The 27,076-nt window shown below is 47.3% G+C and overlaps 1 protein-coding gene across 1 annotated transcript; it reads left to right on the forward strand.

Moving 5' to 3' along the window:
- The first annotated feature begins 4,164 nt into the window (after positions 1-4,164).
- FFAR4 (free fatty acid receptor 4) lies at positions 4,165-26,216 on the forward strand. Its single transcript, XM_037804939.1, has 3 exons — positions 4,165-4,786; positions 14,065-14,193; positions 23,861-26,216. The coding sequence occupies exons 1-3, from the start codon at positions 4,220-4,222 to the stop codon at positions 24,248-24,250; spliced, it is 1,086 nt and encodes a 361-aa protein (XP_037660867.1). The 5' UTR covers positions 4,165-4,219; the 3' UTR covers positions 24,251-26,216.
- The last annotated feature ends 860 nt before the right edge of the window (positions 26,217-27,076 follow it).

A 27,076-nucleotide genomic window follows, 5' to 3' on the forward strand; every position in this document is an offset into this window, starting at 1 on the left:
GCCAGCTTTCCCCAGCCACCAGCTTTCACTTAAAACATACCCTTGGGTCCCTAGGATGTGAATAGTCCACAAATAGGTGACTGATCACTTGTCCTGCTGAGTTCAGCTTTTTCGCTTTCCATCTTCTGCTTGGATGATGCAGGCAGTAGAGATGAGTGTAGGCCCAAGGCCTGTGATGGCACTAGCCTTTCTCAGGCAGGCCATGCTCTTGCGTGCCTTCCCATTTGTGCATTCACTGCTCCCTGGGTTGGAACGCCCTTCAGGACCTTCTCCACCTGGGAACTCTTGGACCTCCTTGGAGAAGGGGCAAGAGGAGCCTTTCTCAGAGTGAAAGGCGGCCCTCACGTTTACCCCATCCTGGTCTGGCTGAGGCAGGTACTCAGCTGTGAATGCTCAGGGCAAATGGGTCTGGGGGTCTGGTAGCAATTCACCTTGCCAAGGGGAAGGAGCAGAGATGCAGAGGCAGGAGGAAGACTTAGAATCTCTATACAATAGTAAATGCCCTTTGCATTCTGCTCTGTAACAGGTCCTGATTTTGCAAGGAGATACTCTGATTCCTGCAAGGACTTATTTCCCAAGATAGATAGATAGATAGATAGATAGATAGATAGATAGATAGATAGATGATAGATAGATGATAGATAGATAGATGATAGGTAGATTGATAGATATAGAAATAAGGATAAGTACATAGAGTAGATAAATAATAAACTTTCTCAGAGAGGTTTGGAGAGAAAGCAATGGGCCAGTAAGCACTTTTATACAAATTTCACAAAAATTTTCTAGAGGAAAAACACACAAAGACAATGTCCCCTGTGCACTCACCTCTCCCCTTAGTCTGGTTGAAAATATAAAATAAGCAGGTACAGAAGTCACCCTGTAAGGCTGGCCTTCCATTTAGCTCAGAAATTAGACCGTCCATATTTATACTTGGTGGATCCCTGTTTCCACATTTACCGTCTAAGAGTGGAAGAGGCAAAGGAGTGTGAGCAATAAATACAACTCTCACTGTGAGAGCTCAGCCTCTTGTTTCCTGATGTCTTGTCTCAGAGGCACACATGAGGTAGGTCACCCTGGTGACACCACGCTCAATGGAGTTTTGCAGCTGCACACATCTGGGGCCAGAGCAAGAAGCTGAGCCTCACCCAGTGGGTTTGTTAGAGGGTTAGAGAGGGTGTGGTGAAATCCCTAGGGGGAAAATGGTAATGCTTCTGGGTTTAGGCTTTAGGGGTGACTCCACAACAGGGTCAAATAAGAAGTAAAGTCTGGTGAAGTCCTAAGAGGTCATTTACTTTAGTGCAGTGTTCTCAACCTCAGCACTACTGACATTTTTAGCTGATAATTATTTGTGGTGATGGAATGTCCTGTGTATTGTAGGATATTTAACAGCATCCCTGACCTTTACCCACTAGATGCCAGTAACAAACTCTGCTCCATTGTGATAACCAAAAATGTCTTCAGACATTGCCAAATGTCCCCTGGGGGACAAAATCTCCCCCAGTTAAGAAGCACTGATCTAGTGGTTAAGAACATGGATTCTAGAATCAGACAGCCTCCATTCAAATCCCAGTGACTGCAAATTGTATGAGAATGGAATGAGTTAAAAATTGAAAAGGTAGACTGATCATATAATTTATCCTCCAAACCAGGGCAGTTTTGAGAGTGAAAGGGATTTAATAATAATTTCATGAATGGAGACTGTCTCAGCAACTGGGACGTGTGGTCACTCCGTGCATAACGCTGAGCAGAATGTGACCCACTGTCTTCTTGTGGACTAGTGTTCTAAGTGCTTTACCTATAGAAATGTCACTTAATCCCCACCAAACCCTATGAGATCGTAATGATTATTATCCCCTTTTCATATGTGAGAAGACTGAAACGCTAGGAAGCTAAAATAACTTGCTGAAGGTCACACTTGGAAGTTGTACAATCAGGTTCTAAGCCATACAGGCTAGCTTCCAAGCCCGCATTCTTTACCATCGCCAAACTGTGTTCAGGTGCCCCAGGGAAACACAGCCACACTCAACACCCAACAGACTCCACAGGAACTACTAGCTTGAGGTAATTCACAGTTTTAACATTAGGCCCATGCACATCTTATCTTTACAAAGTTGGGTCTTCAGAAGTTGCTGTGATAAAAAGCAAGTACTGCAGGAAAATTAATGTGGAGCAGGAAGTGAGGGTGGTGGTATCCAATCTGATTTCCAGTTTTGAAAAGCTATGCAGAGTCCAACAGGTGCAACATCCCATTGGGAAGTAATTGTGGTTATTTAAGAATGAAACAAAAGTATATCTTTTCAACTTATGTGTGTTCTTTTTCCAAATGGCTACTAAGTTATTAGGATATACATTCTTATCAAGTCATCTGGATGGACCACTTAATAAATGGAATGCTTGGGTATTTCTTTTGGTCTAGGGGCAACTTGGGGGTGATTTGGACAGAGAAAGTTTGGGAATCTCCGCACTTGTCATTTTGTCATTGGGAGAATTCTAGAGGGTAATGATGGAAGAGGCCTTGCAGCCCAGAGACCCCACCCTGGTCTGCTCTGAGGAAACTTCTTCCTGTCCCTGTGTCACATCAGCCTGTAGCCTGTAATAATGGAATATTTCTGTCTCTCTCTCTCCCTCCTTACCTCCCTCCCTCCTCTCTCTCCTTCCCCTGCCCTGTCTCTCTGTCTCTCTGTCTCTGTCTCTCTCTCTCTCTCTCACACACACACAGAGCTCTCCTTTCCCTTACATGAAAACCAATATCCCCAACCCCAATTAGACAGTTGCCAAAATCCTGTTTGTCTGAACTCCTTTTATTTCAATCTCTTCCCATTTTTCAATTGTGTGAGGAAGCAAACCGGTTCTGTTTTTCAGTATGAGCCTAGTCAACCCCCCAGTGTCTCCCACCGATATACAATCTGCCCCTCAGGTCAGAGGTCACATTGCCAACTCAGACCCACACAGGACAGTGGTCAAAGCAAATGCAGCCCTCCTCAGATAGCACCCAGACTGGGCAACTGGGAGAGGCCCCCTATTATGTCAAACGGGGAGAGGTGAAGGTACGGGTGGGAGGGTGGCCACTAAGGGAAGTGACCACTGGGTCTCAAGCCACAAACACACTTTCCAAACTCTAACTTCCTAATTCACTATTACAGAAAACTAGACAGTGAGGGTTTGGTGGAAGTTTGGGGGCAGAGGCAGGGTCAGGTGACCAGGTTTCTATTACTAACCAGGGGCCCTGGAGACAAGTCATTCCTCACTGGTCCTCAGTTTCCTCATCAATAACAGGATTATACTGGCTCAGGACTTCTCAAACCGCAGTGCCTGAGGCACATTCACCGTCTGTGTGCACCCCAAAGCCTTGTAATATATGACTTCTGGGGGAGTCAAATTTATTCAAGATTTTGGAGAACTCCACCTTTATATGTGAAAACATTTTTATATCATTGTTCAGAAAGCAAAATTCACAAACATTTTAAGTACAGTAACTAATAATTGATAACATTTAATGAGCAATTGCTGTATGCCAAATCTTGTACTGAACTCTTTATGTGATCCTCACAAAAATCCAATGAGGTGATTATTATTATTATTCCCATTTTATAGATGATTTTAAATAATCCACCCAATCTCACACTAAGTAATGATAAACTAAATAATAATAATAATAATAATAATAATAATAATAATAATAATGGGCTCATTGCAAGTTGCTTTGGGACCCACTCTCAGATCTGTGGGCATCCCTTGGTGAAGGTTGTCCCTTGGTGAAAGGTGTTTTTTGGTGAAGTCTGAAGGGAACAGGCAAAACAGTCTGGCTCTGACACTCTATCAATTTTAGTTAAATCGGTGGATTAAAGGCTCCCCCCAACCTGGTGCCCTGGGGGGCTGAAGGAAGCTGGGGAGGCCCCGAGGGGCCCAGGGGTTCGCTTGTTGGATTCCCCAGCCCCTCGGGCTCTCTCAAGTAGGAAGGCCTCACGCCCTGTCAGGGCCTTTGTCACCTTCGCGGCCGCCGCCTCTCCGCCGAGCCAGGGTGTTTCCACCGGCGTCGCCGGGCACTTCCTCGTTCCCGTGCCCCCGGACGCTACGCCCAGCCCTGCGCTCCTCAGGCTGGGAGGGGGACAGAGGGGAGATGTCGCAACCTCCTCCCTCCCTCTTTCCCCGCCTTGGCGCTCAGTCGCCTGCCAGATGACCGTGCTCGCAGACGGCTGCCGGGCGCCGGGCGCCGGGCATGTCCCTTGAGTGCGCTCAGGCGGCGGGCACCGAGCCCCCGCGCAGTTTGGAGCGGGCCAACCGTACTCGCTTCCCCTTCTTCTCCGACATCAAGGGCGACCACTGGCTGGTGCTGAGCACCGTGGAGACAGTCGTATTAGGGCTCATCTTTGCGGTGTCGCTGTTGGGCAACGTGTGCGCCCTGGTCCTAGTGGCGCGCCGACGCCGCCGCGGTACAGCCGCCTGCCTGGTGCTCAACCTCTTCTGCGCTGATCTGCTTTTCACCAGCGCCATCCCGCCCGTGCTGGTGGTGCGCTGGACCGAGGCCTGGCGGCTGGGTCCCGTCGCCTGTCACCTGCTCTTCTACATGATGACCCTGAGCGGCAGCGTCACCATCCTCACTCTGGCCGCGGTCAGCCTGGAGCGCATGGTGTGCATAGTGCGCCTGCAGCGCGGCGTGCAGGGCCCCGGGTGGAGAGTGCGGGCCGTGATGCTGACGCTCATCTGGGTCTACTCTGCGCTCTCCGCTCTGCCGCTCTGCGTTTTCTTCCACGTCGTCCCGCAGCGGCTCCCTGGCGCGGACCAGGTGAGCGAGGGCTGTGCGCACCCTGCAGGTGTCCGGGGCGGGCTGGGGGTGGGGCGGAGATCCGGCGGAAACTGTGAGATGGGTTTATAATGGTTACAGCATTAATAGCAATAATAGGCTATTTGTTGCGCTCAGCCCTCCTGCTAGGCACTGTGCCCGGTGCTGTGAAGTTTTCTCTCTTAAATCTCACACGACCTGCAACGTAGGTCCCGTAATCGCCCTTCAAAACGCTATAAACAGAGTCCAAAAATTCCGGTAAAATGCAAGAAGTCTGTATTGTGAGGTTAATGAAATAACCCGAGCTTGAGCAGCCAGCCGGCTGAGAGTTCGGGATCCACTGACTGATCCCCTCATATAGAGTTCTGCTTTATCTCGGACTATTGCAATACTATTATTACACCCACTTGGCAGATGAAGAAGCTGAGGCACACAGAATAATAATAACTTGTTCAGAGCCGCTCACCTTTCGTGCCAGGAGGAGCTGAGATCTTGCCCAGCATTTCCGCGAGCGGCTGGCTTAGGATCCAGCTTTGAAAGCCCGCTGGGCAGGTGCCTGCCGAAGGGCCGAGTAGAAGAGGCCCTGGAGATCCAGGGACCTCAGACCCAGAGGGGGCTTGTGAATTCCCTGCGTCTCAGTTTTTGCAATGTGAAACGTAAGAATTAGATTCAACCACGGATTCTTGCCCTCGAGGCTTTGGGTGGGTGACTTGAGAGTACTTCGAACGCCCCCAAATGCTCCGCAGATTCCAGCGTGGCGTGAGGCAGAGCCGATGAGCTTTATTTTGGACAGCGGTCCCACAGTTGTAATTAGGATCCTAGAGGGCTGCGCCATCTGAAGGAAGCTCTGCGGACAGGGCAGAAGCGGACCCGCAGTACCGGATCAAGACTCAGAAGTCGGTTCGCGTTGCCGCCCTGCTCGGCGGCGGTAGGGTTAGTACGCGGAGATTCAACCCCGTCGCCCCGCCAGGGCGCGGAAACAGGGTGGGGGTCAGCGGCCGGCGGGTCTGGTGTTGCTCGGGCGTGTGAGGAGAGGCCGGAAAGGGATTCAAGTTTGGGCGCACGAGTCCGAGCTCCGGATTCAGCCTGCCTCAGGGTCTTCTCAGGGCTGGGTTCTGGGCCTTCTCCCTTTCCCCACAGAGGTCTCCGGTTTTCTGATCCTCAGGCAGGAGCTCTCGCTCCTGTCCTGGGTGTGAGTGCGGGGAGCCCTGAGCAAACCTGGCACAAACGGCGGCCCCAAAGAGGAGCTCATGCAGTGGCCTGGAGAGGTGGCTGGAGGTGTCACCTGAGCAGAGACTGCCAGCTGTAGAGTTGGACACAGTCCCACCGGGGGACCACCCCAGAGCATCAGCTCAGAGATAGGCTTCTCTGGGGGTTTCCCCAGACCGATCTCTCACACAGGCTTCTTGGAGTGGGGTAGGGTGGAGGGGAAGGTGTGGAGTCTTCATCCTGTGGAAGCAGGAAGCAGTATTTTTTTGGTAACATAAGTCAAACCTAAATATTGTTTTCCTAATAGTTCATTTCTTTTGTGGGTTTTTTTTTTTTTTTTTTTGGCGTTGAGTACAGGCGGGCATTGTATCAAGCCTGTGGCACTTGATCAAAGAACATGTAAGCCTATGGCCATGCCCTGTCAGTAGGGGCCAAGAGAGCACAGATTAGCTGAGCTGGCTGGGTGAGATCTGCACCAGCAGACCAAGGACTCGAGCTTAGTGAGCAGGCCTTATCCCCAGCCTAGATGCACCTGAGAATCCAGATGGGAAGGTGGGTGCTTCTAAAATAGGTAAAGCTCAGGCCTCATCCAGACCAAGTGGGTCAGAGTGTCTGGGGCTAGAGTTCTGCCACCAGTTTTTGGTTTGTTTGTTTGTTTTTAAGGTGATTCTTAGGGTTGAGAACCACTGAGTTATAGTACTTCAGTATTTTTCATAAAACTTGAGGGATTTTCTCCCCATTTTTTTCTTACAGAGAAAAAGACACTCAGAAAATTAAAGATCAAATAATATGTACCTTAAGGGTGTGCTAAGTTTCCAGATGTGTATTTTGTACCTCTGTTTTAAAATCATTTCAGGTTCAGTCCTATTTAATGGGCCTATTTAACAGTCAAAAATGAGGCTCCTGACATCTCCTGGCCATAAGCCCAGATTAAAATTGTTTGCTGCCATGGACACAGGTGATTTTTTGAATGAGAAGTTCCACATGAGGAACCTTCTGTGTCTTGGCCACTTGGTATTTTACTCCCAGTAGAGCATCTGTGTGTTGGATCTCTGCTTACAAGGTGCTTCTTTGGAGGTCTGTGCTGTGGAGGCACACGGACCCCTCTGGTTTTAATGAAGAAATACCTTCCTGGGTTTTAAGAGCCTCTGGAGAAAGGATATGGGCAAAGCCACTGGGAGAGAATGGACCTGCTTGACTTTTCAGAAGATTGGGGCCAGGTGAGTTAGCCACAGGTGCCTTAGTCATGAAATTAGAAGTGGGGTGGGGGTGGGGGGGCTTGTAATGAAAAATGCAGTTGTCCTTCCCGGCTCTCCATCCTCCTTGTCTTCTCTCCTACCTGCCCTCCTCCCCACCACACACACATGCTCATGCCTGCCAAACAGAAAAACTCCCCAGCTCTTCAAAGGTGGTACCTGAGCAAGCCCGAACTCCCTATTTCCCCACTTTATAGGTGCGCAAACTGAGGCCCAGTGGTTGAAGAAACAAGTTGAAAAGAATGAGAGACAGGGAAAAAAAAAAAGGAATGTAGCAATTTTTAAAAAGGGACAGAGAAGGGTCTGGTCTAGACTGAACTGAGGCTTACATTTAAAATTAGCAAAGGCTTGATTTCTCAATCCTAGCAGTCCCAGCTTCCTGGCTGTAGATGCTTCCTGCCCCAACCCCTCCCCCCCATTTGGACACTAAATATGAAGATTTTGGCCAGGGGGCACAACCCTACCCAGGCTTTATGCTGAGAAAACACCACCACTACCCCACTACACACACACTCTTTCCCCTGCGAGGAGAACTGGCCAGGGAGACAGTGCCTTTGAGCTTTCTGCTTACCCAGGACCCTCTCAAATAAAACACAATTACTTTTGCTTATTTGGGATGTGGGTGTCCACTCTTTAAAACTTCACCGAAGAGGGGATGAAATGATTTGTGAGACGCTTTGGTATTTGGAGTGTGGTCTTTGGAGTCAGATGTTCCGAGTTTAAATCCTATCTCTGCCATTTAGGACTAAGTTGCCCCACCTTTTTGTGACTCAGTTTCCTCATTTGCTAAATGGGCGTGATAATAGTGGCACCATCATGAGGACTAGTGGGCAGTAAATGGGCCAACAGCTGGCACACACTCAGTTAAGGGCCCAAGATTTGCTAGCTATTCTTAGTTTCCTTATCTTTGGTTACAAACATTTTAAACATTCTTCAAGCAGTGTAATTCCTCAGATTGCTGTAGAATAATAGACTGTCATTTTTAAGAGGATGGATGCATCCTAGCAACATTGACATCACAGCCAGGTCAGCTCAGCCTGTTCCAAGGGGATTCCTGCCTGTGTGTTCCATGCCCCTGGTGGGGTGGTGACTTCGCTCGGCAGCGGGGGACGACTGTCTGCACTGGACAGAAGGTGTGACCGTTCATTCCACAGACACTTGCCGAGCACCTCCGCAAGTCAGGCCCTGGGCTGGGAACAACCATGTGACCAAGGCACAGTCCTTCTCTTCAGGGAGGAATCTTTCCAGACCAGGTGCATTTATGGAGCACGCAGAGGGTCTCATGAGACCCTGGCCCCATTCAGTCCTCACAGTAACCCCACGAGTAGTTGGTCTTATGTTTGTCTTCTGGAGGAGGAATTGCCTAAAGTCACGCAGCAGGACAAGGATGGGGCTGGAATCTGACCTGGGGGCCATCTCCCATGGATTCACATTTCCTTGGAAATGCCTGATCCTGCTTTCCCCCTCTGCCCTGATTTAATACCCAAGCAGTCACATCATCGTATTTCTACTGCATGTGGATTGTCTGAGACAAAAATGTAAGAGAGTCTGTCTCTTACTTTATTTAGTATGTTCTTTCTTTTCTGATAGGGGAGGAGATATCTGATTAGGATTCTTATGTTCTTTAAAATGACTTTGAAGCCTTCCATTTTGTTTGAAGAGGTGGGGCACAGAGAATGATTTACAAAGGGGATTCTAGGGGTGCTCCAGGAAGATGATGAGAGAAGCTGACAGGAAAACAGCTGGAATCAGGTGTCTATTTGCAAATAATTCAGCCACTGTGGGATGGGGTCAGTGTTTCACAAGTGCTTGCAGATGGGCCCAGGCACAAGAGTCCCTTTTTAGAAAATCATTTAGGAATTTCTTTTACTGAGCATCGAATATGTGACATGCATAGCTCTAAGTGTGGGGTTGCTACCTTGAATAAGATTTGAATAAGACTTGGTCCCGGTCCTCAGTAACTGGGGGATCCGGAAGGGAAACCAGGTGATTACTGAGGGGATGAGAAAAACTGGGGAAGGGGCTGTTCGTCCTGGAGGGCTGTCTGCAGGCAGTGAGGTCTCCAGACAGGGAAGTAGGGACTGGGGGGAGACGTTAGAGGCAAAGGAAATAGTCATGTGGAGACCAAGAGAGCAATGCACTGCTGTTCTGAGCACAGAAAGAGGTTCTTGGCAGGCTTGCGTAAGGCGTGAGGGACAGTGGTGACTAGAGATGGTGCTGGAAGGCTTGGCAGGGGTGAGATGGAGAAGGACCATGTAACCCCCTGTTTTAGTTTTCTGGTTGCTAAATCTAATACCATGCAATAGTTTGGCTTAAACAATGGGAATTGATTGGCTTACAAAATCAAGGTGTCATCAGGGCAATGCTTTCTACCAGAAGACTGTTCTGGGGCTGGCTGCTGGTGATCCTTCATCATAGAAGCTCAGTTCTTGGTGGTGCTATATCCAGATTTCATTAGCGCTTAAGGTAAAACTTTTTGGGGGTGGGAGTGTAGGAAGTTTCACAGGTCTGAGAGGCATCCTGCACAGATGCCCTCAGGGCAGTGGGGTGAGACTGGGGTTTTGGAGACAGCTGGAGCATCATCTGCCAAAAGAAGCTGTGGAAATGGTTGAGATTGACAGGGAGAGGTGCAGATGGGGATGCAACAGAACACAGTGGGGGGTGTTCTAGTTTGCTAATGCTGCCGGAATGCAAAACACCAGAAATGGATTGGCTTTTACTAAGGGGGTTTATTTGGTTACACAATTACAGTCTTAAGGCCTTAAAGTGTCCAAGGTAACACATCAGCATTCAGGTACCTTCACTGGAGTATGGCCAATGGCATCTAGAAAACCTCTGTTAGCTGGGAAGGCACGTGGCTAGCGTCTGCTCCAAGTTCTGGTTTCAAAATGGCTTTCTCCCAGGACGTTCCTCTCTAGGCCACAGCTTCTCTCCACAATGTCACTCTCAGTTGCTCTTGGGGTGTTTGTCCTCTCTTAGCTTCTCCAGAGCAAGAGTCTGCTTTCAACGGCTGTCTTCAAACTGTCTCTCATCCACAGCTACTCTCTCAGCTCCTGTGCATTCTTCAAAATATCCCTCTTGGCTGTAGCTCCTCTTCAAAATGTCACTCTCAGCTGCACTGAGTTCCTTCTGTTTGTCAGCTCATTTATATGGCTCCAGTGGTTTAATTTAGACCCACCCTGAATTGGTGAGGTAACACCTCCATGGAAATTATCCAATCAGAGTCATCACCCACAGTTGGGTGGGGTGCATCTCCGTGGAAACACTCAAAGAATTGCAATCTAATGAACACTGATACGTCTGTCCACACGAGATTACATCAAAGATAATGGCATTTTGGGGGACATAAAACGTTCAAACAAGCACAGGGGGTAAAAGTCAAACTTGACTCTTCATCCTACATGGCCTCCCCTGTTTTCGTCCCTTCAGGTCCTGACACCTGAACACTGGTCTCTTCATTCCTCAGGCGGAAGCCCCACTGCTGTCATCCCTGGCGCAGCTGAAACGACCCCTGCTGCCTGCAGCTCTCTTAGCACTTCAGGCTCACTGCCCTGTATTGAGGTTTCCTTGTTCTTCTCTTCCTCCCCACGGGCGCTGTTCTTCCTTGCAGAGACAGAGCTGTGCTTATCATCCACGGGCGCTGTTCTTCCTTGCAGAGACAGAGCTGTGCTTATCATCACTCTAGCCTCACCGTGGCTCAGCCACTTTTTCTTGAATGGATGAGTGATTGAGCAAATGAAGAAAGAATATAGTTGTTGACCTGATCAACCCCAATTCTGGAGCTCAGTAACAAGGCAGACCTAGTCTTTCTGGTTTTCAAGGTTCCTTTTCAAAATCAGGAAACATTTCAAAACTGCAGAAAAAGAACAGAGTATACTATAGTGAACACTCATATCTCCACGTTCCACGTCCACCTTGACACACTTTGGCACTCCTCCAAGTCACAACCCAGGGGAAAACACTAGAATCAAAATGACTTAAGTGAAAAGGATGTTCCTGCAGAAACAAAGTTATAACACCAAATTAGATCCCTGACTGGGGGCAAAGTGCTTTTTTTTTTTAAATTTTTAAATGAGAGTAGATACTGCATTTAATTGACTACACCATATAAAGCTTTTTAAAGAGCATATAAATCAGTCATTTAGGCCACACAGGCCGGTCACACTGCCTCTTAGTTCATATTTAGAGGTGCTGTTCAGAGTTCTTATCTTCCTTCCTTATCACAGTTCCTGCCTGGAGTGAGCTCCACAAATCAAAAGGTGAAAGAGCATCTGCATTAAGTCATGTAATTTGGGAGGCTTCCTTGGAGGGTTCGTTGTCTTTGTTGAAAAATAGCAGTTAGGTTTGTTGAACTATTATGGTGATCTGTGTTTCATGTTTGATCATCATTTCTCTTAAAAATTAACTTTTACTGCCTTCTTTTCTCTTATAAAAGTAATATAAGCACATCATGGAAGATTTAGAAAATCTAGATAAGCCAAAAGAGGAAAAATAACCTACAGTCCCACCTAGAAACAGATACTATTAACTTTCTGCAGTGGATCCTTCCAGTTTTTTTTTTTTTTTTTCTCTCAAACACAGGTCATATATATTCATTCACTTATACACATTATCCTCAACAATGCTGAGATCATAAAGGCAGATTGTTTAGGTGCCTGCTTTTTTGCCCCTAATGTAGAGAGAATACCCTGCCCTATTATTTTGCACATCCTTCTACAAAATCTTGTGAAGCAGCTACCTGGGCCTGAAGAGATTTGGGCAGCCATTCTGAAGAAATGGAGTTGGGACGTTTGAGGGGTTTGAGAACTGATTCTGGGCTCATCTGTTTTTCTGCCCTCCCTGTACATTTTCCCATCACAAGTTTAGGAATTAGAGACCAAGTCACATTTGTGGCTGGAAACCATTTCTTGCATTGCTCCTTTAGCATATCTGCCAGTGTGTGCTGTCCACCAACATGCCAGGCAGAGTCTGAGTAGAAAGCAAGGGCTGCGTGGATTATCTAAAGAGCAGTGGCAACCTCATTGCCAATATGCAGAGGGTCCTTTCTGTGTTTCTTTCCAATCACCAAAATATAGAAAGATTTAATAATTCTCTCCCATCAGATGTGGATGGATGGGGGTGAGGGGACAAGTTTTTGGAATGCCCAGTTTGTTTCTGAGCCCTCTAACAAAATGGAAAGAAGCAGCAACATTTTCATCCCTCTTTCCAAGGTACAAATACAATAAAAGCATTCTCCCCTGAGGGTCTTGCCTTAGAAAGAATTTCCTAGGTAGGTCCTTGGATATCACTTATAACCACTTAGCTCTTTGGGGAAAATATTGTATAATTAAAATAAGATTACACCTTTAATGCTTTAGATTAATGTTTTAGAAAGATGTTTCCAAGCCTTAGTTTCCTCCTTTGTAAACTGGGAAAAATAATAATATGTCCTTCAATAAGACTGTTGTGATGATTAGATGAGATAATGCATGTAAAATTCTTCCTAGCACACAGTAAGTACTCAATGAATATTAGATGTTACTATTTTCTGTTAATACTGAATACAAAAACAAGTGACTATTTGATTAATTGACTGTATTTTTTAGTTTGACAACCCAATTATGGTACATGTTGGGAAATGTTAAAAATTCCTTGCCTTTGCCAAGCATAGCTTTCAATAAATGTTGGTCAAATGAATGAATGACTAGTGCTATGGATGATAATAATGCTTCTAGTTAAGATGCCATGTCCACTAAAGGTAAAAAATTTGGTCTTTTTATGCAGAGTGTGCTTTTAAAAATCTATTCTAAATGTCCTGAAGGGTTTAGGACAACTTGTTTCTTAAACAATTTTGTTTCTATTGTCAAGCAGGCACTGGAAATTTGTGTTTGGGAATGTATATGCACACATATTCATGTATGTATATATATGTATATACCTGTATGTACATATGTGTGTGTACATTTATCTCTTTATTGGAAGAAATTGTTGCAGCATCTCTTAGTAACCATCCGGTAAGGTCCCAAAGATGTTGGGCGGTTTGTAGTTAGTATAAAATATTTGAATTCAACACAACATAGTGGTATTGGCAAGGTGACAAGCCTTCACACTCCTGTGCCACTTGAAGGGGTTTTACATCTTGAACTAATGGAGAATCATGGTTGCATCTTTGGCTTGGTGCTCCAGCGCCCTCCTCTGGAAGGGAGGGATGCAAGGACGGAGCTGAGAGTCTGGACACCGGTACTGTCTTCTTAGAGTAAGAAAGTCCCCAACGGAACATGTAATGCCTGAGAATAGACCCCATTACCTTCAACACACATAGTACAACTGCGCTGAAATCTTGTTCCTATTTTGATATGCTTGTGTATAGCACAGTCGCTTTCCATCTGTGTGAACATTCAGGGGTCAGTTTTCTTCCCACTGAAATGGAGAACTTGGAAGAAAAGGCTCAAAGACAGCTAAGCCCAGGGAAGGGGAAAGAACACCGGACCCAGAGTCACAGAACCCTGTGTGGGAACTGACTCCAGCTCTCACCAGATGGTGACCCTGAGATTTTGAGGCTCAGTTGCCTCCCCTGAAGAAGGGGAGTAAAATATATTGCCCCCCGCCCCCTACCTCCCCGTCTCCTGTGTTATTCTGAGGGCCAGAGGCACATGAGTTGTCAGTGGGGCTGTTGTGGGCATGGAGGGATTCTGGGATTTACTGTCCATACACACTTGCGTAATAATGTAACACAACAGAATTACAGCACTAGGTAACCGCACCTAGGACTGAACTGAAGGTCAGATAAGAAACCGGCCTTTAAATGACATTCTCTTTTTTTTTTTTTGTAACCAGGAGATTCCAGTTTGCACACTGGTTTGGCCCAGCATTGAAGGAGAAATCTCTTGGGATGTGTCTTTTGCTATTTTGAACTTCTTGGTGCCAGGACTGGTCATTGTGATCAGTTACACCAAAATTTTACAGGTATGTATGCTTCAAGCACAGCAGCCAAACTTCTCTCAGGCTCAGTGTGTTTCAGGTAGAATCTTAGAAATTCAGGCTTGGAAGATACCTTAGGGTTCACTCTGGTCCAATCTGGATTCATTGCCCAGATACCCCCTCTGCAACACTGAGTAATGTTGAGTCTGGTATTTTAAAAAAATAAGTTATATCATTGTGATTGTCATTTTTTCTTATCTCTAAAGTAATATAAAATCTCTATGGAAAGATAAAATAAAAGCCGACATACAGAAATGTGTAACACAGAAGCTGAAAATCTCTGCCCCCATTGTTAACAATTCAAGAAATTTACATATATACATGTATGCATGTATGAATATGAATATATATATGAACCACCTGAAATTGTAGGTTAAAATTGTCAAAAGCCAGTTGTTTCACATGGTTCAATCTGTTTTTTTTCAGATGAGAAAATACTCTCTGCTCTGTAACTTCCTTTTTTTCACTTAACACATTATCTTAACATCTTTCCATATCAGTTCCTATACCTCTATCTCATTATTTTTAATGGTTGTGTGATCTTCCATCACACAGATGTGACATAACTTATTTTATGGACTTTGGGGTTGTGTCCATTGTTTCTGCAACACAAATAGGGAATGTACACTTTTAAAACCTTTTATTGAAGTATAATTTACATACAGAAAAGCACACCACCCAGCATACGTGTGCAGTTTGCAAACTGAACACACTTGTGAAAGCAGCTTCCAGCTCAAGAAACAGAACATTATGAGCAGCCCAGAAGCCCCCTGTGTGCTACCTTCTAGACACTATGCCACACCTGCAAGGAAACTGTATTTCAAATGTATACTGGATCAAGAAGTGATCTTTACTTGCAAAACCAATTTATATAAGGACATAAAAAAGAGGTGCTAGCATCTGTTTCCCACCTCTTGGGGTAGCCCATTTATGCATTAGGTTCTGGTCCAGGCAATATCATGTATAGAAGGTATAATGCAAAGCTTTTAAGTCCTCTGGGAGGTTTATAGTGATTGAATCTTGGTTTTATGGCATACTGTGGGTCATCTGACAACCAGGCACATGGAAGTAGGGCCCTGGAGGTCCTGCTCACTGTCTTGCCCCTTGTATGGCCCGTTCTTTGCAGCTGAGGACTGGTAGCCTTCTTAGATGCCCAGAACCCAAAGGCAGGCCAACCCCACCCAGGTCCGCTGATCCTTGGGTCCTTGGGAGATGCCGCCTCCCCACCCCAGGTTACTCCTTAGAATCTTGCCCCGAAGATGATTAGTGACCCCACAGTGACCAGCAGTCTGGGGCTTGTTGTGGTGTAGGAGGTGGATTCTGACCAGAGTTAAGGTCTGTAAAGTGCTTGCTAAGGGGTCTGACCTATGTAAATATTATGTAAGTGTTAGATATTATCATTAAGTTAAAAGAAAAGAAGTCCAGGAGAAAGGAAGAGAAATGTAGAATGAATATTTTAAAATTGATTTAATAAATATTTATGTAGTATTTACCATGTGCTGGGAATTAACTTTCTTAATCCTAAAAGGAATTATAGATGAGGAAACCAAGGCACAGAGAAGTTAAGTAACTTGTCCAAGGTCGCATAATTTATGAATCACAGTGTCAGGATCTAAACCCAGCAATCTGGCCCAAGTTCTAACAATTTAATTCTTGGGCATTTGTTAAGGGTCCATTTTGTGCAAAGTGTTGGTGGGGGGATAGGTAGATGGGCCAAGAGTGGGCCAGTTGAATTCTCTACCTGCAAGGAGCTTTGAATCAGGGTGGAGCTGGGGTTGGGGGCTGGTGGTGGAGATAGGTAAGCTGCTATTCAGTGCAGCAAAAGCATGGAACACAAGGTGAAATGATGCTGAGATTTTGGGTGAAAACTTGCAAACTATTAAAAGCCCCATAAATATGAGGACTATAAGAGAGGAGCTGCAAAGTTTCTTGAAAGACAGAATGGACACTTGAGAGGGTTATTTTAATAACCTGGCTTTGAGTTTTGAATCGGCTGCATACTTGCTGTGTGGCTTTGGGAAAGTTACTTTACCTCTCTGAACCTCAATTCCCTAATCTAAAAATGGCAATTCCAATTCCAATAGCATAGGGTAGTTGGAAGGCATATAAGAGATACTACTGGTGTAACACATAGTGTAATGCCTGCCTATAGTGGGTGATGAAAAAATTATACCTGTTACTATTTGTTAGGCAATGCTAATCTTCCAACCCTTCTCCCACAGCATGCTGGGAAAAGGTTCTGGTGCAATTCTTGAGAGATTTGGAGCACAGTGAGAACAAGAACTGACCATGGAGCAAGGCTGGCTGGAAGGGGTAGGCAGCAGCTGGGGCCTCCTTGTCTGGTGGCCCCACTTCTGTGTCACTTCGAGGCCAAGGGGGCTCCAGCCTGCCCCTTTCCTCTTGAGCTTCACACTTAGCCTCCTGATGAGGGACTGATTCACTCTACAGAAAGATCCCCACCTGGAAAAGTTCTAGGAGACCCCAAGAGACTTGATGAGTTAGGAGAGGTCTCTGAACAGCAGTTCATCACACTCGGAAGACTTTGTGTATATACTCAAGACCTGCCTTCAGTTCTCCCCATCACAGACCCAGAACAGCTCCTGGTCACAACAGAACATGAAGTGGTGCTCTGAGTAATGGCTGAACAATTTAACGTAGATTCCCATCATTTCACTCATACGTGCAACAAAATCCAAAGCCCTCACTGCAAGGCACTACATGATTTGGCTCCTCTCTCTCACCTTGTCTTCTCTCCCACTGTCACTTTTCCACATGGCTTTGGGGCTCTTCTTCCTCACACATGCCAACACACTCTTGCCTCTGGGGCTTTGCACCTGCCATTTCCTCTCCTGTATCTTCTTCCCCCATCTCTTCATGGACCACTCCCCCCGCCACTTCAAAAGGTTCTTCCCCAGGGAGACACCACATCATCCACTAGTCTCTTACCCTGATTTATTTTTCTTCAAAGTACCCACAATCCCTGTCGTATTACATGTATGTGTGTTTATTTGCAAGTCATCTGTCTTGCCCACTAGAATGTAAGCTCTATGAGGGCAGAGACTTTGTTTTGTTCACTGCTCTATCCTTGAGACTAGAACAGAACCTAGCTCATTGTGGGTGCTCAATAAATACTCATTGTATGAACGAGGCACGAGTCTTGGATCACATGGAAAGGGCCAACAGAGCCTTCTCCTGGGCAGTGGGAAAAGCACTGGACCAAGAGTCAAAAGACCTGGTGGGTTCTAGTCCAGGCTTTATTACTGTGTGACCTTGGGCATGTCGCTAAACGATCGTGGGCCTCTGTTTCAGCTGGAGTCAAGTGGGCCTCAGTGGATTGTTAAAAGAGTAAAAATAAGAGCAGATATGCTATTGTTTTGAAAATTACAAAGTTAATTCAAATACAAGATTTTTAAAAATTACTTTATACCTCTCCAGCAAAACCAACTATTGCCCATTTCCTAGGGGAACTGTGGCACTTGTCCTGCCTTTGTACAGGTGGGCTTGCCAGGCTGGTGCTTCGGAAGCAGGTGAGGGGCAGTCAGGGAGGGAGGGGTCAGGGCAGGAGGTCCTAGTTTGTTCTCCATCCCCTGTGGAGATATACATAACTTGGAGAAACCAAAGCAGTAACGTCAAGGGCATAACTCTGTAAAATCAATTGATCATTAATATTAATTAGCCATATTCAGAGATACTAAACACAATTAGAGATCATCTGAAGCCTCTCAACAAATAACTACAAAACCTGCCTCTTTCCCACCAGTCTTCAGCTCTCACCTGTCACTGCTGCCTCTAATCCAGCTCTCAGTGCTAGGCTTGAGAAGTGCCTCTTTCAGATCACCCAGATCTTATATTCCTCCAAAGCAGAGTCTCCCCTAGTGTGCTCTCTAGAACTCCATGGATATAAGAAGGAGTTAGAGGTGTTTCATTGTCAAATGGGCTTGGGAAATGCTGGGTGAAACAAGGTTAAATGGGTTTCTTGGCTGCGGGACTTCTCAGAGCCTTTATTGTACTATGTACATTGTGAATCTCCAAAACAGCAATAGAGGAGGCAATACTAATCTGACTGCAGGACCCCCCTCCTCCCCACAGAGCTATCTCTGGGCAGGTGCTCCATGGAACCCTTTTGGGAAGCCTTGCTCTAAAGTCCTTGCCCTCGTGGCTGGCTCTGACCCGGGCAAGGATTTGGAGCAGCTGGTCTTCCGTAGTGCTGCTGAGGCTTCACCTGGGCTCTACCCTTGCAATCACCCTTCAAGAGCTGCTTCAGGAGTGCAGGGCCGCAGCCTTATTTGCCCTTCTGCCATCCCTGCTTCCTCTTTCCTGTTGACTCAGATACGCCGTACATCTACAATGGCTTTTTGCAGTCAACAGTTTCCCAGGGAAATAGCCTCCCAGCCACGCCCAGTGCCTTCCGTCAGGCTGTCAGCGCTGGCTGTTTGGAGCTTGGTTTGCATTATCACCCAGCAACCATTGCCATGGGGAGAGGAGATGCTTCTACCCTTTGTAACATCTTGTACATTTGCTTGCCCTTCCCCACCTCCAAACACACGATAATGCAAGTGCAGTGTGAACAGGAATTCTCCCCCACCCCGTCTTGTTCATTGCTGTTTATCCAGCACCTTTAAGAGTGCTCAGCACACAGCGAGTGCTCAATAAATATTTGCTGAATGATTGAGGAAGTTCACGGCTTGAAGTTGGAATATCCCCGGCCTATCTCAGAGCTTTACTGAGAAACAAGATCTGTTTAAGCTGAACGTGAAGGCGTTAGGCAGTGAAGATGATGCCCTTGCTCCATGCTTTGGCTCTCATTCCCCAGTCTTGGGGACTGCTTGCTGGTGATGGAAAGGGAGGGTGACACTCTGGAAAGACGGACATCTCTTGTCTTGACAATTTTAATTGGAAGGTTGCTGATTGAGCCTGCAGCCCCGCCAGAGACCCAACCCCCAGAGTCTGTCCCCTGGGGCCCCCAGGGAGAGATCCAGGCCCACGCTGTGTTAGTGGGGTGCATCTCTACCTGCGCCCACTTGTCAGCAACCAGGGTTCTCACCAGCCCCATAGCTGGGGAGAGCAACTGAGGCACGGCATAGGGTGTGAGGAGGGGGGAAGGTTCTCTCACAGGCTTCAAAAGCGCACCTGGGTGCGAAGGCAGCGAGTCTCAAAAAGACAGTTTGAAAAGAGACTTTCCAAGGTACTGAGGGGAAAATCCCTAACCAAGCTTGTTGTCCTAGATTCGTAGTACTCATATTTTAGTGAGCAAGAATCATGTGGGTGGTTGTTAAGGTGCAGCTTTCTGGGCCCCACTCAGACCCATAGAATCAGAATTCCTGAAGGTGGGACCCAATTCTCTGCATTTTAGCAAGCGCCTGGTGGGCAGGGACGGGGTTGAGGAGCTCGGGCCTCCCATGGGCAAGCAGTGTGCTGGGTGGTGAAGCTTCTCCCTGTGGGGCCGAGAGCAATCACATCCCCTTTCAGAGCTTCCATTTCTCATTCTAAAAATGAGAATAACAACAGAACCTACCTCCTGGATTTGTTTTGAGGAAAATGTTAACCAGTCATGTCACTCAGCATCACAGAGCAAGGCAGAGACCAGCATTCACTTTAAAGACCCCCCAGTTCCTCTTTCCTCCCACAAGTTGTGGAAATTGTGGAGAGAAGGAAACGGGAGCATCTGTCAGTGCTAAAAAAGGAGCCAACCGCTTGTGCACACGGCCCATGAGTCAGTACCTGTCTTCGGCGTGTTCGCGCTCTGTCTCATCAGACACCTGCCGGAGCCCTGGGATGTCCCATCACAGTCCCAGCCCCCAAGGAGCCTGCAACTGGTGGGGTCAGGGGTAACAAGGGTGCAGCAGCATCTTCCACAGAATATATGTGGCAAGGGCCTTGTGGGTGCCAGAAACAAAGTGCCGCAGGAAGCCCCAGGGAAGATGAGCTGCGGAGGCTTCTCAGCATTCATGGAATTAGAGCTTGGAGTTAAGGCTGGGCAGAGGGTTTCCATAGATAAGAACAGGGACTGGAGTCAGACTGCCAGGGTTTGAAGCCCAGCTCCACAGCTTTTCAGCAAGTTCCAGAACCCTCTTGAGCCTCAGTTTCCTCATCATTGGATCGTTGGGAGAATTTAAAGGGATAACCCAAATGTGTACAGTGGCTGGACCCAGAATAAGAGCTCAGTAAATGTGAGCATCTGTCAGATCATTGACTCAACAGGTATTTATGAGGCACTGTGGCAGGGACTCCAGATACAGCAAGTGCTGTTTCCTTCTTGGCAGGGCCACACGGGCAGCACGAGGGATGAGGCTGCCCTTTGGCCTGGAGTGAGACCCCTGCTCAGAGGCGGAGCCGTTGCCCCTGAGCACCTGCCCCCCTGCTCAGCAGTGACGCTCCCAGATCTGTGGGCCAAGGTTGTCCCTGCAGCTTACCCAGCTTTCACCTGAACACAAATGCTAACCTTGATTCTACACAGCAACTCCTGGACATGGGTGGGCCAGTGCAACAGCGTAGGAGCCTGAGGCTGTGGATTTTGGCTCCTGAGGAACTCCCACCTGGCCGCGCAGGCAGGAGAGGGGAGGGTCGAATAGTCTGGCAACCCCCCTTTGGAGCCTTATACGTAACCCAGGATACGATTCATCTTTAGCTCAGCTGAGCTCGCTTCCTACAGATGGGGGCTTTGATTATTTATATTAGTGGAGTGACCTTCAACAAGTTACTTAACTCCCCTGAGACTCAATTTCATCATCTATGAAGTGAGAAGAATAGTGCAAACCCAGAGAGTAGGCGTGAAGATTAAATGCAACAGTTTTTAGAAGAAATGCGTAGCTCTGTGCTGCCACACAGGGATCCTCGAGAAAGCTCAGCCGTCTTGCTTAGTGTTGTTGTTGGGGGCTAGTGGGGAGCTGGAGGGGCTGCTCCCCCAGGATCTGTTCCCAGGGTCTCTGTCACCAAGAGGTGGGCCTAAACTACTGAGCAGATGCAAGCAGGCAATAGCATTGAATCAGAAAGCAATTCGAAAGCTGTCCTTTAATTAGCTATTTAGAAATATTCTAGGGAGAATATTTAGGCTGGTCTAATCTTGTAGTTACACTTGCCCAAATTGTGAATGATGGTAATTAACTTCTAATTACTTCCCCTCTTGGGATTCTGGAATCTTCTGGGGAGTGGGCGAGGAAGGCAAGCCCAGAGCTAACAAAGATGCTGTAAGCACCCACCCTGTGGCCTGCAGGAACAGACAGAATAAGGAAGTGGGAATTAGCAGTACGGTCAACCTGTTCTGAATTGGCTCTTTTCCCTGGGGCAGAGATGACAGGCTGGAACACACAAGTTGGGATAATAGGCCCCCATCACATCAAAGCCTAGGGCAGGGCCCTGTGTGTACCCCAGGGCTGCCTGAGCTGAGCCTGGACTCTTTCAGCCCCAGGGCGGTCAGACTCACCCAGGCCAGCCACCACAGTGGGCCCAGAAGGCACATTTAAATGGCAGTCACACTCAAATGGGGCTTTTGTTCACCGATCACTGAAGTGAAAACTTCCACAGCTCCTGCTTTCAAAGTGGCTTGGCTAAACCTCTGTGAGGACTGTTTTCTCACTTGTAGAAAGGAGGGGGTAGACTAAGCCCCAGCTACTCAAAGTGTGGGCCTCAGATCAGCAGCATCAGCAACACAGGAGCTTGTTGGAAATGCAGAGTCTCCAGCCCCACCCTAGACCTGCTGAGTCAGAATCTGCATTCATAAAGATCCCTGCGTGCCACCCTCATATTAAAGTCTTAGAAGTTCTGCTCGAATGATGCTTGAGACCCCAGCATTATCAACTGTGGATGATATCATCCAACACCAGGACTCTGGGATGTTGCAAAGCATGTTTAGGTGCCAAACACCCTGTGTTTATGTGGGACAGTGGGGTGAGAGGCCAAGCTGGGCTTTATTTTAATCTGGTCAGCCTGCTTCCGTTGATGAGCCATCTGTTTCCAAGCCTGCCCACTGACAACTAATAATCAACTTCTTCAGTTCACTCTGGAGCAAGACCCTCTAACTGAACCAACTAGAGCCCCAGGAAGCAGGGACTGCAGGATCTCCCTGAAAGAAGAATCCATAAAGTCCCTTTTAGCCTGCATAACCGAGGTTGCTTTCGCTGCCTGCAATCTCTCTGCTACAATGCCGGCCCTGCCCATTGGTAAGAAATATTAGAGGTCCCACAGTTCCACTGTTAGGAATTTATTCTACTGATATGCTCACGTAGGTATACAAAGATATGCATGAGGATGTGTCTCCTGTCAACTGTCACCTCTTCCCTTACATATAAATTTGAAACGTTACTGATTTTTCAACAAATGCCATCTGCAGTGCTTTGACCAGCTCTTCTTTCTCCCTGGGGTGGGGTTGCCTTTAAGGACACCTCAGTCTGATTCCAGAACTTTTCTGTTGCTTTTGGGTATGACTTGCTTATGTTAAAAGCTCAGTCTCATAGACAATTCAAAGCCTTCCCCAACCCCACAATGTAGAATGGATCTGTGATGCCAGGGCTGGGAGTGGGCTGTGGAGGAGTGGGCTGCTCTGTCTGCTGTGCCGCTGGTGACCCCGTATGAAGGAGCCTGTGTGATTGCCCATGTGAGGTGGTGGTGCCCTCCTGTCAGCCATTGCAGCTGATCTCAATGGCCCTGGGGCATGCTGCCAGCAGACCCTGTGGATGAGGGGCTCTTCCCCAAGGAGTGCCTCACCCCAGGCATCTGGGGGGCCTCTCCAGACCCAACCTGCAGCAGCAGCCCTAGCAAATGAGCAGCCCCCAATCTTATCTACCATCCATGGCCCCCAACTCCAGAGTCTGCAGGCAAGACCAGGCTCTCTCTGCTACTACCCCTGCGAAAGAAAAGGAACCCAGAGTGGGGTGATGACTGCCCCCTTTCTACATGGCCTGGCCACCATGATGCCATCTCCCATTGCCCTCTCCCCCATTCAGCAACCCCTTATGGAATATATACAGACATGACAAGATTGAGGTGCCTCCTCTCTGTGCTGATATGGAATGAGCACCAAGATATACCATTAAGTAAAAATGGAGCGAGGTTCAGAGGGGCTCATGGTGTGATCCCATCTGTATACAAAGCCGAAATGCAGACACCTACAGCCAAATGCATGTGTGGATGCAGAGCACCTCCAAGTGGACAAACTGGACACCCTTTACTTTGTTCACGTTGAGGGAGTGGAGCTGGAGGGAGCTGGAGGTCAGAGGCCTTATAGGCTTTATATGTTGAACTGGATTGCCTTCTGTATCATATTGCTTGAGTTTGCATCTTGAGCACTTATTGCTTTCATACAATTAATTGCTTAGCTTAAAAAGATATAGAGAACAGGGAGGTTGTGCTTCTGTTCACATGCCCTTCTTTTGTAGACCCCCAAATCAGATGGTCATGGCTAGGGCTTTGTATCTCCTTGTCTTGCCCAGGAGGCCAGCTGGGCACCTGGTTTCTCCAGGTTCCAGGAGCGCCGGCAGGTGCCAGGTGTCGGAGAAGGGAATTCCCTCCACACAAAGTTCCAAAGCCACATAGCCGCGGGCAGCCATGGTTGCAGATATCAACTCCTAGGCCCTCTGTCCTCCAAAGGGACCCCCTTTCTTCACTAGAATCCCATGGTAAACGGTGGCTCAGACCCTATTTTGCTTTCCTGCAGATCACGAAGGCGTCCAGGAAGAGGCTCACGGTGAGCCTGGCCTACTCGGAGAGCCACCAGATCCGCGTGTCCCAGCAGGACTTTCGGCTCTTCCGCACCCTCTTCCTGCTCATGGTCTCCTTCTTCATCATGTGGAGCCCCATCATCATCATCATCCTCCTCATCCTCATCCAGAACTTTAAGCAAGACCTGGTCATCTGGCCGTCCCTCTTCTTTTGGGTGGTGGCCTTCACGTTCACCAACTCAGCCCTAAACCCCATTTTCTACAACATGTCACTGTTTAAGAACAAATGGAAGAAAATCTTCCACTGCTTCTTGTTCTCAGAAAAGGGAGCCATTTTTACAGACACGTCTGTAAGAAGAAATGATTTGTCTGTTATTTCCAACTAATTCATTTTTCTCTATAGGCAGAGTTTCTTGCTACAGGGCCAGCCACAGTACAGGTTAATTTCCAGGACTGCCCTACAAGTGCACCCTGCTTTCAGAAAGTTTAACCTCTGCAAATACACATTTACAGCAACAAGCAAATTAAGGGATGATTATTCAATATAACAATTTTTATCCTTTACAAAAGGATCTGCTATGTGTTCCTTTTAAATATGAACTTCTCCAGTGTGTTTATAGTATAATTAACAAATTTGTGTTGATAACTTCAGCAATCATCTCTCCTACATATAAAGCCACATCTTCCTGGTTTCTTAATTGAGGCTTGGAACTGATCCAGGCCCCAGATTTCTTCTTTGAAGAGTCACGGCTGTTCTAAGCTCCTGCTCTGGACTTACAAGAACTCAGGATCATTCATTCATGTCAAGAACGCTTGAGGAATTTACAAGGAAAAATAAAAGGTGAACATTTTTCATTTCCAAAAAATGCCATGACCCCTTTAGGGAAAGAGGTGTCAAAATCAGAGAGAAGGTAGGATAACTCCAAAACTTTGGTGAGTGGAAGCATGAGTGAATCCTTTTGTTGACTGTCTGTTAAGCACCTGTTTTGGGAATACAGTGGTGAACTGACAGCCATGGTCCTGCTCTCATGGTGTTCACCTGCTAGTGAGGAGAGAGAAACACTAGACATACGTGGATAAGTAATATAGCCATAGCGTGAAGAATTAGCAGCATGATAAAAATCTGATAGGGTGCTATGGCAGTGATGGTAATTTAGATGGGGGTGAGAGGGACATCTTGGAAGACCTTTCTGAGGAGTGATATTTGGGCAGAAAGGTGATAGACAAGAAAGGGCCAGCCATGTGCATCTGGGGGAGGGGCTTTGCCAGCAGAGGAGACAATGGTGCAAAGAGGTTGGCATGTCTGTGGGAGCAAAAGAAGAGTGGTATGGCCACAGCAAAGCAAACCACACATTGCGCCTTCTCTGCGTGAGGCACTGTCCTTGAAGGTGGCACAGAGGGGTGTGCCTTGCTGGATGGAGCCCAGCAAGTGAGTCCAGAGAAGATACAGGGTAGATGGTGCAGGGTCTGGAAGGCTACCCTGTGGAGTTTCTATTCTTTGTCCAGTAGACAGCCACTGGAGGTTTGCAGTTGGAGACTTATGTGACCTAATGCATGTTTTTAAATATCACTGTGGCTGCTGAGCAGGGAATGAACTTTGAGGAGCAAGATTGAAAATGGGGAGCAGGTAGACAGCTACTGAAGTAGAAAAGATGATGGGGAACTTGGAGGTGAGCTGTGTCATCAGAGTTGTGAGAGCAATCATCCCTGAGATACACTTTAGGAAGGCAAGCAAACACGATTTATTGATGGACTGGATTTAAAATGTGAGGGAAAGAGAGGATCCAAGGGTGACTCCTAGGATTTTAGCCTGACACTACTTGGATGGTGGAGCAGGAAACAAAAAAATGGGGATGACCAGAAAGCCGTGGGGGTAGGAGGGCCAACAGCTTCTTTGAGGGCATATAAGTCTGAAATCCGAGTGAGACATCTGAATAGAGAGTAGGCGGTTGGATGCAGGACTGTGGAGCTTGGACCTGGAGAGACAATGTTAGGAGTCAACAGATGGTATTGACAGACCCATGGTTTTATGAAATATCCCTGGGAGAGAAAAGAGAGAGAGAAGAAACTGGAGCCAAAGACTGAACCCAGGGACACACCAGCCCTTGGAGGTTAGGCCAACGGTTGGAGCACAAAGTAGCACAGGGCCTGCCTGGCACATGGCAGGTCTCAACAAATCTTGGTTGACAGGTACATCGGTGCCCACAGCTGCCATTGCTCATGCAGTTTATGGAGCAGCTTGTTTCTGAAATAAGATTTATGGAGATCACAGACTTGAGAACAAAATGACAGGGCGTATTTGTTCATCTTCAGTTAATAGATTTGGTAAATTAAAGTTCTTTTGGGAAGTGATGTGTGTGTGGGTTTCTTCAGGGCTTCTGAGATGGTCAAATTGAAGCTGATGAGCCAGCCTGTCTCAACAGGCTGTCGTCGGTGTGAGCAAAGGCAGAGCTTTCCCACACAGGGCCACCTGCCTCCTCCTGCTTTGGGAGGAGAATGAGGCACATGGTGTGGGAGACCCAGGAGCTTCCCAAGGTCCCTTGATATGACAGCACCCCAAACAGAGATCTGGGTTTCCAAACACACAGGAGAGAGGTGCCTTTCCCACCCTCCAAGTTTCATAGAACGCCTTGCCTGGAATCACCAGGGCTTGCCCAGTTCCTCTGTGCTTTAACAGACATTGCCTACTTGAGTCCTCACTCATCCCATCAGGCAGGTTCTCTTCCCCTATTTCGCAAGAGAAGTCAGGTTCAGAGAAGCCAAGTAACCAAGCCCAAATCACACAGCTAATATATATGTGAGCTGGATTTTGACTTGAACCTGACTCTCTGACACCAAGGTCTTGCTTCCTTTTCAAGATGAGAAACTGAGATCCTGGGAACAGCTGGGAAACTGAGGCAAATAGCTTTGCATGTGGTCATACACTAGTGTTCACATCCTGCTCATGGTGTGGACGCTGGTGCCCTGCCCATTCCAACTCTTTCCACTTCCCCATTGCCTTCCCTGTACTTTCTAGGTGGGGGCACCGAGGTGTTTCCTTGAGATCCGGCTTCCAGGGCCCCATCCTTCTCTTCCCCCAGGGACTAGGCCTCCTACCCCTCAACATTTCAGACACACGGAGATAAGAAATGAATTAAGTTCTGGAGACTGCCATGGGCTGGGGATGTTTCCAGGAGCTCACCCTGACCCATGCTTCTCAGCCTCACCTTTTT

This window comes from Choloepus didactylus, chromosome 15, assembly GCF_015220235.1.
Source record: "Choloepus didactylus isolate mChoDid1 chromosome 15, mChoDid1.pri, whole genome shotgun sequence".
Taxonomy (NCBI): domain Eukaryota; kingdom Metazoa; phylum Chordata; class Mammalia; order Pilosa; family Megalonychidae; genus Choloepus; species Choloepus didactylus.

Bases quoted from the DNA above. Each gene is read 5' to 3' on its own strand.
- FFAR4 (XM_037804939.1), top strand. From the start codon at position 4,220: ATGTCCCTTGAGTGCGCTCAGGCGGCGGGCACCGAGCCCCCGCGCAGT. The intron at 4,787-14,064 runs GTGAGCGAGGGC...TTTTGTAACCAG, and splicing joins GGCTCCCTGGCGCGGACCAG to GAGATTCCAGTTTGCACACT. The intron at 14,194-23,860 runs GTATGTATGCTT...GCTTTCCTGCAG, and splicing joins GTTACACCAAAATTTTACAG to ATCACGAAGGCGTCCAGGAA.